At 31.7% G+C, this 16,108-nt stretch overlaps 2 protein-coding genes across 3 annotated transcripts; both read right to left on the bottom strand.

Moving 5' to 3' along the window:
• On the bottom strand, positions 603-7,561 carry LOC109346631 (basic helix-loop-helix protein A-like). 2 transcript variants are annotated; one of them, XM_019586294.1, is made up of 8 exons: positions 7,272-7,561; positions 6,870-7,127; positions 4,725-4,821; positions 3,934-3,948; positions 2,696-2,752; positions 2,127-2,595; positions 1,476-1,964; positions 603-1,199 (listed from the first exon to the last, which is right to left on the bottom strand). In XM_019586294.1, exons 1-8 carry the CDS (start codon positions 7,379-7,381, stop codon positions 703-705), a joined length of 1,992 nt encoding a protein of 663 aa, XP_019441839.1. In that variant the 5' UTR covers positions 7,382-7,561; the 3' UTR covers positions 603-702. The 2 variants fall into 2 exon arrangements, with proteins under 2 accessions (XP_019441839.1, XP_019441840.1); XM_019586295.1 differs by lacking the exon at positions 3,934-3,948.
• Positions 11,389-14,647, bottom strand: LOC109346630 (F-box protein At2g27310-like). Its single transcript, XM_019586293.1, has 2 exons — positions 14,434-14,647; positions 11,389-12,582 (listed from the first exon to the last, which is right to left on the bottom strand). The coding sequence occupies exon 2, from the start codon at positions 12,564-12,566 to the stop codon at positions 11,445-11,447; it is 1,122 nt and encodes a 373-aa protein (XP_019441838.1). The 5' UTR covers positions 12,567-12,582; positions 14,434-14,647; the 3' UTR covers positions 11,389-11,444.

The following is a 16,108-nucleotide window of genomic DNA, read 5'->3' as shown; positions in this document are numbered from 1 at the left end:
CTTCTAACAAAAAATCAAGAATTGCCTGAAATTAATTTGTCATTATCAATTCTCTTTTGTATTTCTTAAAAAAATGACCTAACTCATTAAAACAACTTCAGAGTTTGGCATGTTGCTCCCATTGAGATTAAATTTTTCTATTAACAAAAAGAAACTACTCCTTGGGCTAAGCATAAGGCATCAGCTAAATGGCCAACATAAAAATTTAATCTCAATGGGAGCAACATGCCAAACTCTGAAGTGATCATGGTTGTAGGAACTTTCATTGAATATTATGACAGTTAATTAATTACTATAAGAATAAGATTATTTGTAGTTTGACACTACTGTATCTCACACTCTCCATTAACCAATAATTTTATAAAAAATGAAGAAGAAAAAGATTATAAGTCATTCGTTCTGTATGAATAGATAAACAATTTGTGGGATTAAAAGTTTTACCTTTGATTACTGAACCATTAACACATTTTGCACTGGCTATTTACTTAAAAGTCTAAAACTCTAAATGCTGATGTTCTTCCTAGTTTCTTAATTTTGTTGGTTCATCACCCATTCTTTTTCTGTGCTGTTTATTATTACAAGTCAGATGAGGGTTGATTCATGAGCCATGAATGGAGAGCACACTCCAAAACAGAGAAGATGCAACTTTTCATTTGGAATAACACGTTGAGACTCAAGTAAGAAGAGTCGTGAAAATGGTTACTATTGAATAGTTTGAGGTATAATTTGGCTGAGTGCAGTTTTCACTTCCACAATGCAAACCTTCTTCCCCTTAACATTTCCCTTCACCTTTGCCCTCAACTCCGCCACAAGAACACCGTTATTCAGCGACGACTTCATTCCTATGACCTCTATCCTCAACTCCCTCAGCTTCTGTATCACATCAAGAAGCAACCCTTCTCTATGAGGGCACTCCAATTCCAACAACGCATCACTCTCTATGATCGAAACTTGCACCGACGTTAAGGCTTCCTCATCATTCCTCTCCACGATCCTTACCTTCCTCTTATTGGTTCCCACCATTACCGTTACCCCACTTCTCTGTTGTTCCTTTGTGGAGCTGCTTGTACAAGCCCTTTGCATCTCTATAATATCTGTGTTTTTTGAACGTTGTTCTTCCTTCTCCAGTATTTGTAGGTTACGCGCTTCAAGGTCTTGGATCCTCCGGCGAAGCAGTTTCACGTATTCAATGGTGTCACCTAATATGGAAAACATTTTTTCAATGTTAAAATAATGAGTAGAGAATTCTGTTCATTATTTTTCTTACAATGGAAGGCGTAAATGTTGATCTTCAACTCAAGTATACATATAATGTTTTTGTTACAAAATTGACAACATATATTTTATGTGTATTTTTTATTTTGTTTCTTTTGTTTAGGGTTAAAGACTAATCTCTTGATAATGGAGACTAATCTATTGTTAAATGGACCTAATATTGAAGTAAAAAAATCAGATATTTAAATAAGAGAAGTCACCTAATATTGAAGCCTTGTCCATTTTGGTCACGAAGGGCACCAGTGACTTTAGAATGATGAACCTCTCATTCAGTTTCTCGCGGCGGCGGCGTTCAGCCAGAACGTGCGTAGTGCTATGCTCATCTTGAGGTATCCCCTTGCCACGTATTTGGGCGGCAAGGTCTCCTCCAGAGTCTGTGGCAGTGTCTAGGGTTTGAGGAGAATATTTCTCTACATGGTTCTTAGCGTGTAGGTATGGGGCAGTGAAAAGAATGCACTTGAGGAGCCGTTGAGAGGTGCCATCCAGTGCCGCCTTGGGGAGGAGGTGGTGGTGGTGGTTGGGGAAGATGTTACAGTTGGTGAAAGCTGATTGAAAGGTGGAGTATGTGTTGTAGCTAATAGAGGGTGATTCAACCCAACAGGTATACTGGTTTTGGAGGATATTGGATAACGTTTGAGAGTAGTGGGTGTCTTCTTGTGTCATGTCTTCTAGAGGAAGAAGTGGTATTACTGCAATCAAAATAGTTGATTGATCAAGTTGGTTGAGTATAATTACAACCAACCCTCCCTAGCTGAGTCTAGTCCCGAAATTGATTAATTCTTTATACAAAAAGTTAAAAATACTCTTTATATAAGAACCCAGATTACCTGTCCCCAAAGTTGAGAGATTACCTGAAGGCGGTTGAAGCGAACCTTGGGTTGGGACCGAGTCGGATATACTTGACGGATAACCGGTCTGAGTCACCGCTATGAAATGAAAATCCGAGTCCAAGTTGTTGGAACCGTCGTTTGATGACCCAATTCTGATATCCTCTGCCATCTCCACCTGCATTAACTCACTTGGTTCTGCCATCTTCGCGTTCAAGGTTTGGTGGGTGTTATAGCCTCTTTCATCTTCCGTCTCAGTTTCACATTCATCTTCATCATCATCTACATTTATGCCATCATGTTTGAGAATATTGGTGGTTGTTGGATCCGCGGCGGTGTACATGACTGCGTGAAAGTGATCGGATGAGGAAGCGGGATTGGAGGTTGAGTGCTCCGATAGGGCGAGCTTTGGCGGCGGAGGATGGTGGTGGAAGTTGTGAACATCTGTGAAAAAGGTCTTGATGTGTTCGATGAAATTAAGGTCTTCCTGAACCTAAAAACATAAATATGAATATAAGTTGAAATTTGAAAGTAATAAGGTTATTGTTGTTATTGTTGAATAAGGTTTATAGTTATGAGGGAAACAGTGTTACCTTATCCGTTGTGCCCAACTCAACGACGCCGTCTGATACAGGAATGCACACCACTGTCTGTGTAGTTTGCATGCACAAACCAATAAAAAAATATTATGAATTATTTAGTCCTTTTTTTGGTTTGTATTAAACTAAAATGGATCATAAAATCCTTTCAAAAAATGGATCATAAAATTTCATAGGGTGTAAATGTACCTTTTTCACCGCTAGTTTAATTGCACTTTTCATCCTAAATTATTATATAATAATTAATCAATTTAAAATATACTGTAATTATATTTATCAAAATATTCAATCTCCTTATGATTTCATGATTATATATGGTTTCATAAAAGTTGCCTATGAAGATTGAACATGAATGGAATTTCAAAACATGATAATAAAAAAATAGTTTTGTCATGTGTATTTTTTTATAATACATATTAATTTACTCAAGTTAAAGTTGATATTAAAAAGTGTTTAACGTATATTTGTTGATGTATATAGGTTTTATAAATAGACTAATCATCAATGCCATAATTTTTTTGGTAAATTAAAATTTGACGAGAAAATATTTCACGTGATCGACAAAACCATAAGGTAATAATAAAGAAAGTACATGACACAATCAGGTTTCACATGTTTTATCAACCCCAATCATCATATATCCTCGTGGCCATAAGAGGAAGAATACGTATTTGGTGACAAAACCAAAACAAGAAAGACATTTGAGCAAACATGTGATATAAAAGGACTCATTATTCTGTTGTCGAGTGGAAAAGAAAAGGAATGTGAAGGATGATGACAAGTTTTTTTGTCTGTTTTTCTAACGTGGATGATGAATAGAAAGGTACATTTTTGTTTCTACAAGATTAAATATTTATTTGATTTAAAGTTTTGGAAAGCCATAAATTAAACCTATAATTGGAAATGAAATAAACTCATTTAAAATCTTTTAATCCCAGCCATGTGTTGAGATTAATATAAGACAGTAAATCTTGTAACTTGAGCAAGTTCAACAATGAGGGAGAAAAAATAACGATAAATGTATATATACTTTTGTAAATTTATTATGTTAATTATTGTCATTCAAATTTAAATTAAACAAAAATGATCAGGGTTGAGAGATAATATTAAATATTGACATAATATATTTAGGGTAAATAGTTACAATTAATAAAATAAAATGGGGTGAAAAGCACATTTAACTCAATTACATATTTGAAAGTCAGAAGTGCAGAAGTTGGAAGACTTATTACCTGTATGTGAGCACTCTAGCCGCATGAATATTTGCAATAAATTATAAAGGGAGGATTGGTTAGTAAATTATAAATCCAAAAGGAAAAGCAATTAAGGTGACAACTCAAGAATTAACAGTAAAGTGAACCACTTAATAAAATGAGCCAAATACTATTATTTTTGCTTATGCTGCAGTTTCTTGTTTAGGAGAGACAACAAATATTTCACTCTATTAATTTTATTCATCAATAAAAAATTAAACTAATATTGAATTATCGTAAATATAAGTTAAAATAGACAATTTTAAATGTCATAAAAATATAAAAATGACTAAATAGTCTCTTATTTAATATTTTTAAAATTATTTACTTTAAGGACTAAACTAATATACAAATTTTTGGGGAAAAAAATAAGTTTTTACTCTCATAATTATTGATAGTTAATTCACCATTAATTATTGAAATTTTTGTCAATTTGTGTATAAACAACAAGATTGTGAGGCACCAATGAAATTGATATTTTTTTACATTATTAACAAACTAAATTAGAGTTTTCCTCTTTAAAGAACACTAAGAATTTGTTTAAGAGTAAAGTTTTTGAAAAAAATAAGACTTTAAACTCATCCCACAGTTATATTTCTTTACTCAATCATTTTCATTTCTTAGATCACCTTAAGAAACCAATCCATAAACGAATACTAATTTGATATTACTTTCTATATAATAAATTGACTATATTGATGTTAATTAATCGTTTCTTCTATTTATTTTATAAACTTCTAGAGCTAGTTGAAATTATCATAATCAATCACCTTTGCAAGAATAGCTCTTGAAAATGTTTTGTTGTCAACCTCATCTGCACCAACGAGCCATATATGCTGCCTCTTTGCATATGCCTTTCCCGGCAACCTTATAATATAGTGAACCAATCACAAATATGCAAAACACAAAATCTCAGTCATATTCTTTAGCAAATTCTTTGCTGCAATAATTATACGAATAATTAGTCTAAGTCAACAACCTGTTCCAATATCATTAGCTAGTAAACTAAATATGAATTTAAGAGAAAGATAAATGATGGACTAACAATATATAAAATTCTTACAGTGTTAATATACATTATTTTTTATTTGTATTTATATACGCAGTTTAAAATTTTAGTGAGGAACTATTTGTTATTTTTCATATTTATCTTTATTTAATATTTTATTTATTTTAGTGGAAAATAAATGATAACATAATAAATATATATATATAATGTCGATAAGTCGGAAATTTTATCCTTAAAATTGGTGCTTTAAATATCTAGTAATACTTAATTTTCTAATATTGTTTTTTTTGTACTTTATTCATCCTATTTTAATTGTCATTTCAACATTTTTCAATTTTTCACATTACTAACAAATTTGTTAAAAGTAAATTTTAGTGACTTTCTTAGTTTGTATAAAACAATATGTGACAACACTTAAATATACATGAAAAGAGTATTTTAGTCTCTTTAAGAAGTTAATAAGTGCATATTTTTCTTGAAATTTGAAGTAATGTTGGTAATTCCAACAAACATTGTTATGAGTATTTTGCATTATTTCTATGAATATTCTATTCAAAATGTATTATTATGTATACAATAGCTTGATGTGAAAATTAAAATAGGAGAATGTAGCATTTTTTTTTTAAATAATGATCTTAGATCACTTTTTAAGGGAACTGTATATATTGCTTTGTCCATATGATATATGGACCTGCCTAAATTCTTGGACTAGGCACCTTTTCCGTAATTGAGAACCACTGACCCAGTTAGGCTTACAGCAACATTTGGTAGGAACAACCACCATGAGGTTATCTTAATCTTGTGGTCCTAACATTTTGTAGGTTCTGTGTAAGAAAAAATTGGAATCCTAATTTAATTATGGAAAGTTTAAATATCAAAGTTAGAATAGAATTAAGAACTTAAAATAAATTGTGATGAAAAATAAAAATATATACACATTATATGTTAAATAATTTAATTATGTAAAAAATATTATAATAAATTTTAAAAAAATATTTTATACAAACTGTGAGAATAAAAAGGTACACAAAAGGATAATCAGTAACCAATTTTTTCATCCAACTAGTAATTTATTTTCCAGCTAACTAATATTCACATTCTCTTTTGCTCTCCTTGACTACTACATATATCCCTCTATACAAAAGGGCCAATCTGACTAGCACTAAAAGATTATTTATTTAGATCAAATCCAGTTCAGGATTTAAATTTGACTTTAATGAGAGAGTGTACTAACTTTACACCATTTATATATGGACAATACAAAAGAAAATAGTGTAAAAGAGTTGATTAAAGTATCTTAGTCCCTAAGATTTTAAAGACTTGGCCACATCAACATTCAATCCACCAAAATTTAATTAAGACTCTTAAGACTTTACATCTTAACCCTCAATGTAGTTTATTTAATTCATTTCAATAATTGTTGTATGAATATTTTATTATAGTTTACATACATGATTATATTAAAGTCAGTGTTATTATACGTATCAAAGACTCTATTTAGTTGTTATTATTATTATATTTTAGATTTTTATAGGACATTATTAAATTCAGAGGACTATCCCATAAGATTAGCCAAAAAAAACAAGTCACCACTATATTATTGCACAACAATTGACATTGTTCAACATATAATTGTATATAACACATATAACTACTCAGGCTTAAAATCTTACTTAAGAATCATACATCTTTTTTTATCAACAAATTTTATTTTATTAATAAGATACCAAATGACTAAAAATTACATATGGACAATACAAAAGAAAAGAAGAAAGAATCATATATGCACATTGTTTTAAAGAGTGATGTATTAAGATTCAATTCAAGACCTTGTTACCAAGCACAACATTGCAAGTAAAAATTTAAAAGAGAGCTAGTAAGTAATAATGCAATGAAGTTAACTTACCCTTCACCTGGAGCAAAGGAGAAAGAGACACACATCAAATAAAACCATTCAGATTCTGTTAAGTCTTCTGGTGATAAAGCAGCAAAAGAGCAACGAGTATGTGTGTTTGTCTCTACAACAGACAAGGATTCATAGAGTTCTCTAAGTTGCTTGCTTCTTTGGAGAGTACCCTCTTCATCACCACCCACCTCCATTGTTTGCACTGTCTTCCTTGTCTTTATTGCCCCGTTGTAGTGCCCATCTTCCCATACCAGAATCCTAATCATACCGATAATACCGATAATACATGAATATCACACTCTAACAAAATAAGATTGATATATATATATAAGACAACATTGCAGTCTCAAATGTGTTGGTGGACTCACATTTAAAAAGCAAATTAATTAACTAATTACATACTCTTGTTGTGGACAAAGTTGCCAGAAGATGCTATAAGTCCACTGAACAGATTGCACCGTAGCCTTCAACATGCTTTGAAGTCTACTACTACATAGTGGCGCAACAGCCATTACTCCCAACACGGTTTTGCACCTTCAGGCTTATCGATAATTTTCCTTACAGTAATATCTATTTTAAGCTTCCTTCAGGATACTTACCCAAAAGTGGAAAGAGTTAAAAATTGGCTTGTGGATTTTAATGAGAAGTAAATAGAAAAGAAGCCTTTGTGTTTGAGTTGGTATGAGCTGAAAATCAAGGAGAGAAGAGAATGTGTTGAAATTAAGTGGACCTGCAGGGATATATATATTATAAAAAAGGTGTAAGAGTTTGAGGTGGACATTTGAGGTATCCAAGAATTACTATCTTTGTGAAATGACTAGTTAAGAAGGTTTGTTGGATAAGTAAAGATTAGAACAAATTAAAGAGCCTGACTAGTAGGTCTACCAAACAGTTTTTTTTTTTCCACAAGTATCCTCGTATTAGAGGCAATCTTATCCGAGTCGGGAACATCCACAGGTACGTGGGACTAACTCTCCCAACAGATATTTTTTCCATCCACAAGACTCGAACCCGAATTCTTGCTTAAGGGGAATCAAACATGTATCACTTGAACTAACGCCCCGTTGGTGGTCTACCAAACAATTTGGTTTCAGCTTGTGAGCCTGAGTGTGTGTTGTGATTTTGTTAAGTAAGGTTAATATTTCAGATTTAAGATAATTAAGATAATGATGAACAATTTTTAAAATAATTATTATCGAAATTAAAGTTCTCAAGCATTTTTTTATATTCAACCTTTAGTAGTTTCACCATTCTTCAGTTCTCATGCACTAACTAATGTTTAGCACTCATTTAAGGACAATACTAAAATATAATATGATTGTAATATCTATATACTCATAGTTTAAATGATATTATGACAAAATATCATCTAATAGTTACTATAAAATACCACAAAAAAACCCTAAAAATTGTCTTCTTTTACACATGAGCCCTTAAAAAATTACTCACATAGATACAAGTGTCAATTTCAATAAGTCCATCACATTTATGTAATGATGAAGCGGTGTGTATAATTAACTACTCATTTATTGACTAGTGAACACATTCATAGGCATAGCAATTAATAGTATGCCAAAATTGTCTCTATACAAATTTAGTTCATCTTTACAATTGGTCCCCGTTACTTCCCTACACTGTCGTTTACTCTCATTTTCTGCCTCCATACAATTCTTGAACCGATCGTCTATCCCAAGATAATCCTGTCTTCCTATACCTAGTCAATGAAACTACATAAAATAATATAAAAATATTAATTTATATTATTATAATATATATTTATTGAAGTTAAATTTTTTAATTAGATAAGAACACTGAATGAGATGGGAATAAAGACATGTGATCTCATCCATGACTCAAAGCAATTCCAACTTCAACTTGCATTTCTTCAAACAATGAACATTTTTTTCTACTAAAGAAACAATTAACATTTTTTTCTACAAACAAAAAATGAATTTTTTTATAGCAGTCCCACAGATTCTACGTAGTATCACTCCATAGAACCACAAGGTTACCCTCTTTCCATAAATTCACCATGTGGTAATCTTCCTTGTACCCAAATCTCTTCAGTTTTTTGTGCTTCCTCAATTTAAAAAATGATACAACTCTGAATAGTTAATACAAATTAGATAATATGTTTTAGCACTTAATATTTTGTTTGGGTTAAATTTTTTTAGATTAACCTAAGTTCACTTTATTTGTCACCTACCATTTTAATTGTACGTGTCCGTTTAAAAAAAATCGCAAAATGAAAATACATTGTATGTTGTCATAATTTATTATGACATATTCTGTTTACTCACACATCAATAGTACTAGAGAAATAGACGATAAAGTTGTGAGTAAGATGATGCAAATACAATTAATTCACGGTATGAAATTATTAATAAGAGCCCAAGACTATGGTGCAGACAAACTATGATTTAATATCAACCTTCATGTTCAATGACTTAACAAGCTAACAAACTATGATTTAATATTGTACCAAAAAATCTGATTTAATATGCTAATAAACTTGTTTTTTTATTTGGAGAACTCCATTTAGGAGAGTATATTCAGAGGGGGATTGGTCTACTCCGTGCTGCTATGAAATAAATGGCTCAAGTCTATAATAAATTTCACATGTTTGAATATGGAAATTACGTAAATGTTATTTTCATTCCTTAGTTAATTAATCTGTCTTTTTTGTTCTATTAATTGATGCCTTTACATATTCAATTAATCTGATAAAAAAAAGTTGATTTTCTCCTTGAACCATGTGTATAATTTATTTAATCTGTCTGACATAACAATGATAATAATATTCTTACAACATTAGGCAAAACTAACTTGGAACTAATGATGCAAATGCAAATAAAGATGGACCAAAATGAAGAAAAAAGTCAAACTAAGAATGAGAACACATGTAAAAGAAAGTGGGAGTTGATATAATAAAAGAAAATTGAAAAGTAAAATATTTTTGATAAATGTTTGTTCTTTTAGATGATCAAATATCTGTCTAAATAATATATCCATTAAATATAATAGATGAACTTGAATCAATTAATTATTAAAATTATTTATTGATTTACATCTATTAATTTTAATGAATAATTTTTTTTAGATTTGGATGAATCGTGGATTATAGCTAACTTTGTAACCTCCAATTTCTTGGAGCTTTTGGAGTCGACAATCTAGTTCCCCCAACCAGAAAACATGTAATTGAACTGTCACTAGGGTTGGTCCTTTAAAGTGAATTACATATAAGTTAGATGTTAGGTTCAAAGAAGATGTATCAGAATTGCCAACTGAATTTGTCTTCTCTGCTACTTTAAACTGGCTAATTAATTCAACATGATCTCATGGAAGATGAAGAGATGCTTTAACTTAATGCCAAGGGGGACCCCCACAGTTCTCATGATCCTTTCTAATTGCAATTCTTCTACTTTTTATTAATAATATATACAAAGAGAAAAAGATGTATACAGATAATTATCATTGACTATAAACAAAAGTAATACAAATCAATGGATGATGATATGCCGATAATATAAAAAACTTCACACCGACATTGCATAGATTTTAAACTCTATGAACATATGGATCAAATTTTGATATTGATTCAACAGCTATATACTGTTATTATAAATATTTATATACAATAACTATATCATTCATCATATCACATTGTATAAAACTATGTCCTCGTGTATCAGGAGTGTGTCAGGAGAGAAGTTATTTTCTCACACCCCCTTATTAATAGACATTTGTTATTTTATTTTGCATTTTCTTATTTATTTTAAAAATAAGTAAAAAATAGTTGTGTCATTGTTTAACTAGTATAAGAAGAGACATTATCTTCTCCACCGGAAGATACTTTATCCTCAAAACTCAAAGATAAACAATGCATACACTTTTTCTCTTGATTCATTGGTTAAGTATATCATGTTTTGTTTAACTTAATTGCATTTATCCAATTTTTTGTTTAAAAAATTACACTTATTTATTATACATGGGTGGTCAGTGTAATGAGAATATAAAACTAGGGGAGGTTTGTGCAGGTGTAGAAAAGTGAGGGGTGGTTTGTGTAATTTCACTAAAACTCATGGGGTGTTAGTGCAATTTACTCTAAAAACTATTACATGATCACTGTGTACATATTAAATCCTTAATGAATATGGGTAAAGGAGTAAATGAGCTCAACCCATGGTATACTCAATAGAATTAAAGTAAACACTAGCTCACTTTTCTTAGTCTCTTCTCCTATCTTCCAATGATAATTGGCCTTGTCCAGTGCAGGCCACGATTTAATGAACCCATTGAAATATGGTGTATGCCTATAAGGCCCATGGCAATATGCAAATTCTACTATAATCTTGTTAAGGTTAGTGATATTCTTTGGCCTAGCCTGGGACATGTCTTCCCCTAATCTAAACTTTAATCCAGTGATTTCATTTCAATCATTGATTTGTTATGGAACTAATAGCAAAATTGTATTAAACCCATTGATAACACTATGAAAGAAAAAAGCTCCTCCAATATAAAATAAGCAAAAGCAACATCATCTTATTCCTGTAAAAGGATCAATGTTCTAGCATTTCACAAGAAGCAGTACCAGAATGTCATAAAACCAGCAATGCCACATAAGATACAAAGTGTATTCGACCTACTTTCATTTCTCAACTTCTCCACTTTTAACTCATTCTGCACTTTTGAGTACCTGTGACAAGACTCAAGTACTTCTCTATAATTTTTACTCCTTTGGCAGCTAAGTGCTTCCTTAAGAATAAGCAAACTGTTTCTTCCATTAACATGAGCACCTTCCATGTCTTCCAATTGCATGCTCAATTGTGTTAGCTTAATAGTTGTCTGAATACCCTCTCCTTCAGTGTGAACCACTCTAAACTTCATAATAAGGATGCACTCTACTACTTGAGAAGGAAGAATATCCTTGGCCGGGAGAACCGATCCAAACCGAATGACGAAATCCTTATCTGTTGGCCAATGTCTTTGACCACCAAGAGGGCTCCAGCTAGCAAGATTAGCAGCTTGCTTCATTCTCCTGTTAACTATAATCCAACTAAGCTGCAGGCCATCACAAAGCTCGTGCCACAGCTTCCCATTTTTTCTTTCCTTTTCCATCGATGTAATTGGTGGCAAACCATCAGATACAGAAAGGGTAACCACACCATCATTGTTATCATCTCTGTCAGCATAGCTGAGAAGATCAATCTGGAAAGGGCAGTTATAGAACCAACCATCCGATCCATTCGCATTTGGAACTCCCCAAAGAACTTTGGAGCATATTGGTTTCCCCTTAAACCTAGTATCTATAATAGAAACAAAATCTGATGGAGAGAGGACTTCAAATTCATTCGTGTCACCATAATATTCCGCCTCAGTCCAATCGTCCGGGTACTCAAGATAGTTGTTCTGTTGATACTCTGAGACCTGCTTGTTTACAATAAGTGGAAAACAATCTGCATAGAATTTTCTGAATCCACCCATAGATGATATCAAACTTTTGACATCCTCCATATTGGTTGAGGGCCACACAGATGAACAGACATTTTCCCATAACCTCTCTTCTTTTGAGATGGAACGAAATGTTGCACATGTACATGCTGCACTAGCTAATGTAGGGCCATCGAGATGCCGCAATATGTCGTAGAAGAGATCACTACTCAATGAGGCAATTCTCTCAACTGATGCAGCTGACATAGTGATAACCCCCGAACTGTCAAATGAACAAAATTCAAATTCAAATCGAAAACAAAAGAAAGAAACATGAATTTATTTGAATAAAAAGAAAAACAATTTAATTTTCATACATAAATAAGTAATGGGGCATTTAATATTTTGGTAAGCTAACACACAACTATTTGAACACATATCTACTGCCTTTGGTCTGTCACAAGTGTTCTCTAGGACAATCAGGAATTTGTTCATCTGAACCACCTAAGTATACAACTACTCAATCCAAGTTTCCATTATGACTAAAAGAATTTATTATGTTTATAAATAAAGCTATGCTTACTTCATGAATGTGTTTTAGAACTGTACTGCACTAATAAGTTAAAATGACCAACCTTTAAAATGACAATTTTTAAACGTACAGTCTGGCTACTAAAATTCAATAGCATGAACATAGATATCTGAAACCACCCTGGACTTCCAAAGTTTGAAGTAGAAACACCATTCATTCAGAAAAGAAGGTTTACACCATATTTCAAATCTATTATTCTCCAGTCTCTAGCCCAAGCATTTCTAACACATACCATGGCAAAAACAAAAATTCTAACGCAAGTATATATTTACAACAACAAAACCTTAATTCCAATAGGTAGGTCGACTTAGAAATGCTCTATTGTCCCTATAGGGAATATATAAGAGATATTTAATCCGGTATAGATTTACAACAATAATCAAGCCTTAATCACATTAGGTAGGTTTGGCTACATAGATCAAACAGTACCATAATGCTCTGTCAAAAAAAAAATGTCCATCGACAAAAGCATCAATTTTAAATCCTTCTTAATAATTTTACCTACAGTTTTTCCCTGTCTCCTTCTACCTCTATAATAAAAGCTACCACAACTTTCTATCTAATACAAGCATTACTAACCCTATCTTGTCTAGTGTATCCACTTCTCCAACACAATATTCTCATCTCTACCATCTACCATCTAAGGTATATATAGACTCATATCATAGAGATTGGACAAAGTTTTAGGTTGGTTGCCGACTGCCTAATACAACCTTCACCTTTTATTCAGGCATAGGACTGACTATGTATAACATCAAACACACATACGCAGGTTTCATCTCAAATATATGGAATCAATTATAAACATAAATGTAAGATAGTAGTCAATTATAAAGATACTTAAACGTATATCACAATTCATAGCTAAAAACGCCCCCAGCATAAGTAAATTAGCTACATAAGTTTCATGCTAGCATAACAGCAATCATGGGAGGAGTAATTGAATCTTCTAAGCCTATCTGGAGTTGAAATAAAAAATCTGAAAACTTCAGTTATCTGAAAAATCAGTTGCAAATTAGAAGGTTGAAATTCAAAAAAACCTTAACTCTCTATTACTAAATCACATACTTACTGAAAATCAGTTGAATGTATGAGCAACTTCTTATCTAAATGTTTGTTATTGACTAATAAAGCATGAGTATCTTTTAGAACTTGTTCTTCTGCATTGAAGAAGTAATCTAAGTAATAGGGTGAATCAGAGATAGCAAACATAGGACTAGAAGTACTGTAAACATTCTTAGCACCAAATACCCTTAGGTTTAAGGAAACATTTTTACATTGAAGACCCCGAGTCATTATAAGTCTATAACAACTAACCCAGTGCTTAAAACATATTAAGCTTACAAAGCAAAAATTAAAAAACTAATTTTCAGCCCTTTATATGATTGCATCAGAATAAACCCTTTTACTTGCAATATCCCCAAATAGATAAACAAATGTTAATCAAATGTTACCTTCTATCCATCATAAATACAGAACAATCAATAAAAAGAAACAAACTTTAGAAAATTTCCTTCTAAGAGAGAGAGAGGGGGATGTCACCTCAATTTTGAAGGGTCACAAATTTGTGAAGGTGTTGGGGGTATTGTGCTCTGTCTTGTTCTTGTTCTCAATCTTGTTCAAAATTCACACGCAATTTCCATTCACCCATACACATTTTGCCACGTTAAATAACAAAATCCCTTTTCAGTCGAAAATGTTAAGTGATCACTAGTTGTCACAAAAATCTATTTAGGCACAGTCTAAAATTGATAGAAAGAGACATACAATATGACGAATCATCTTATGAGAAGATAATTGAGTAAAGGTGGAGAAAGCATGTACGTATTACTTCAAATAAACAAACATTTTATTTTATAATGGTGGGATGGTCAAACATGGAGATTATATGGTGTTACTTAAGCTTAGCACAAAATTTATAACACTTATATGAGACCAGTTGAGTTGTTGTTATCTTGGTGACCTGTAAAATCTTAATAATATTAATATAGTTGAGATGTGTGTTTTCATATCATTGAAAATAAATGTAAGGAAAAAAATAATGTGAAAAATGCATTATTAGAAACCCTCACAAGAAAAATAGATCAAATGAGGATTAACTCAATTTCTAGAAATTAAAAGTGATCAAGAAAAAATATAACCAAAACTATTACGAAATATACAAATATTAATGTATTATGATATCATTGGATATATGATCAATTTCACTTAAAAGACCAAGGCTTATTGTTGTTACACCTAAAAATTCTTTTGCCACCACCATTTATTCTAGTCAAGGACCCAATTATAAATTATTTTTATCAATTCAAATTATAAATTCTTTTTATCTATTCAAATTATAAATTCTTTTTATCTATTCATCTTACTCATTCCAAATAAAACCACCCCACCGTATATATGGGGTGGAGGAAAATTTTGTACGACAATTCTTATGAAATTTGTAATAATCATTTGTGTTAAATACATGGAGATATTATTTTTACAAAAGAAAAGAAATACCTCAAAATATAAATGGGGATATAATAATATTGCCAAATATCTCATTTTCAGAAAGACCTTTATTAGGTTCCGTGAGAGAACATAAATCCTACATCATATGCGACAGACATTAAGTTCTACATTATACGCAAAGTGTCATATCATTCACCGAATACAAGAACCTTCCCCTAACCAAACTTAAAGAAGAACGAAAATGAAGAACCAAATGAATAGTAGTGAAGGAAAGTGTTCTTATGCTGTCATCATCTGTGGTCATATTTATGACAAACCAAACCCCATCCCTTCTACTTTTAAGATTAGTTTGAGAGTTGAATCTTGCACAGAAAAGAAAATAAATACAAGACTTAGAAACCATAAAATACAATTGTGAAATGACTCCCAAACCTTCATTTTCCCTTTCTTCCCCTCCAAAATCCAACTCCTAAACATACCCTTAGAAACTAAATATCTAGAATGTTTACACTTCACAAAACTCCCCTAGGAATAAAATTTGCTGCCACACGAATGTATGGAACTCATATACAGTTATCAACAAATATTGCATCCAGGTTGCATTATTCTAAAGTATGCTAAAATACCGAATCTCAAAGAAATAGAGGAATCACCAAAAAAAGAAACTGCAGGAGTTAAAGCTCAAGGGTCAACCCAGCCAGCATAGGTAATAGTAAGAATATAAAATTACACACTACACAGAACCACCAAATTCTACATATGATAC

Source organism: Lupinus angustifolius, chromosome LG04 (assembly GCF_001865875.1).
Source record: "Lupinus angustifolius cultivar Tanjil chromosome LG04, LupAngTanjil_v1.0, whole genome shotgun sequence".
Lineage (NCBI taxonomy): Eukaryota > Viridiplantae > Streptophyta > Magnoliopsida > Fabales > Fabaceae > Lupinus > Lupinus angustifolius.
This window is presented reverse-complemented; position numbering and strand designations above follow the sequence as displayed.

What these genes read in the sequence shown, in the direction of transcription:
- LOC109346631 (XM_019586294.1), bottom strand. Translation starts at nt 7,381, where the DNA reads ATGGCTGTTGCGCCACTATGTAGTAGTAGACTTCAAAGCATGTTGAAG. An exon ending in CAACTTTGTCCACAACAAGA is followed by an intron (nt 7,128 to 7,271) that starts GTATGTAATTAG and finishes CGGTATGATTAG; the next exon opens with GATTCTGGTATGGGAAGATG. An exon ending in TTCGCTTCAACCGCCTTCAG is followed by an intron (nt 1,965 to 2,126) that starts GTAATCTCTCAA and finishes TTTTGATTGCAG; the next exon opens with TAATACCACTTCTTCCTCTA.
- LOC109346630 (XM_019586293.1), bottom strand. Translation starts at nt 12,566, where the DNA reads ATGTCAGCTGCATCAGTTGAGAGAATTGCCTCATTGAGTAGTGATCTC.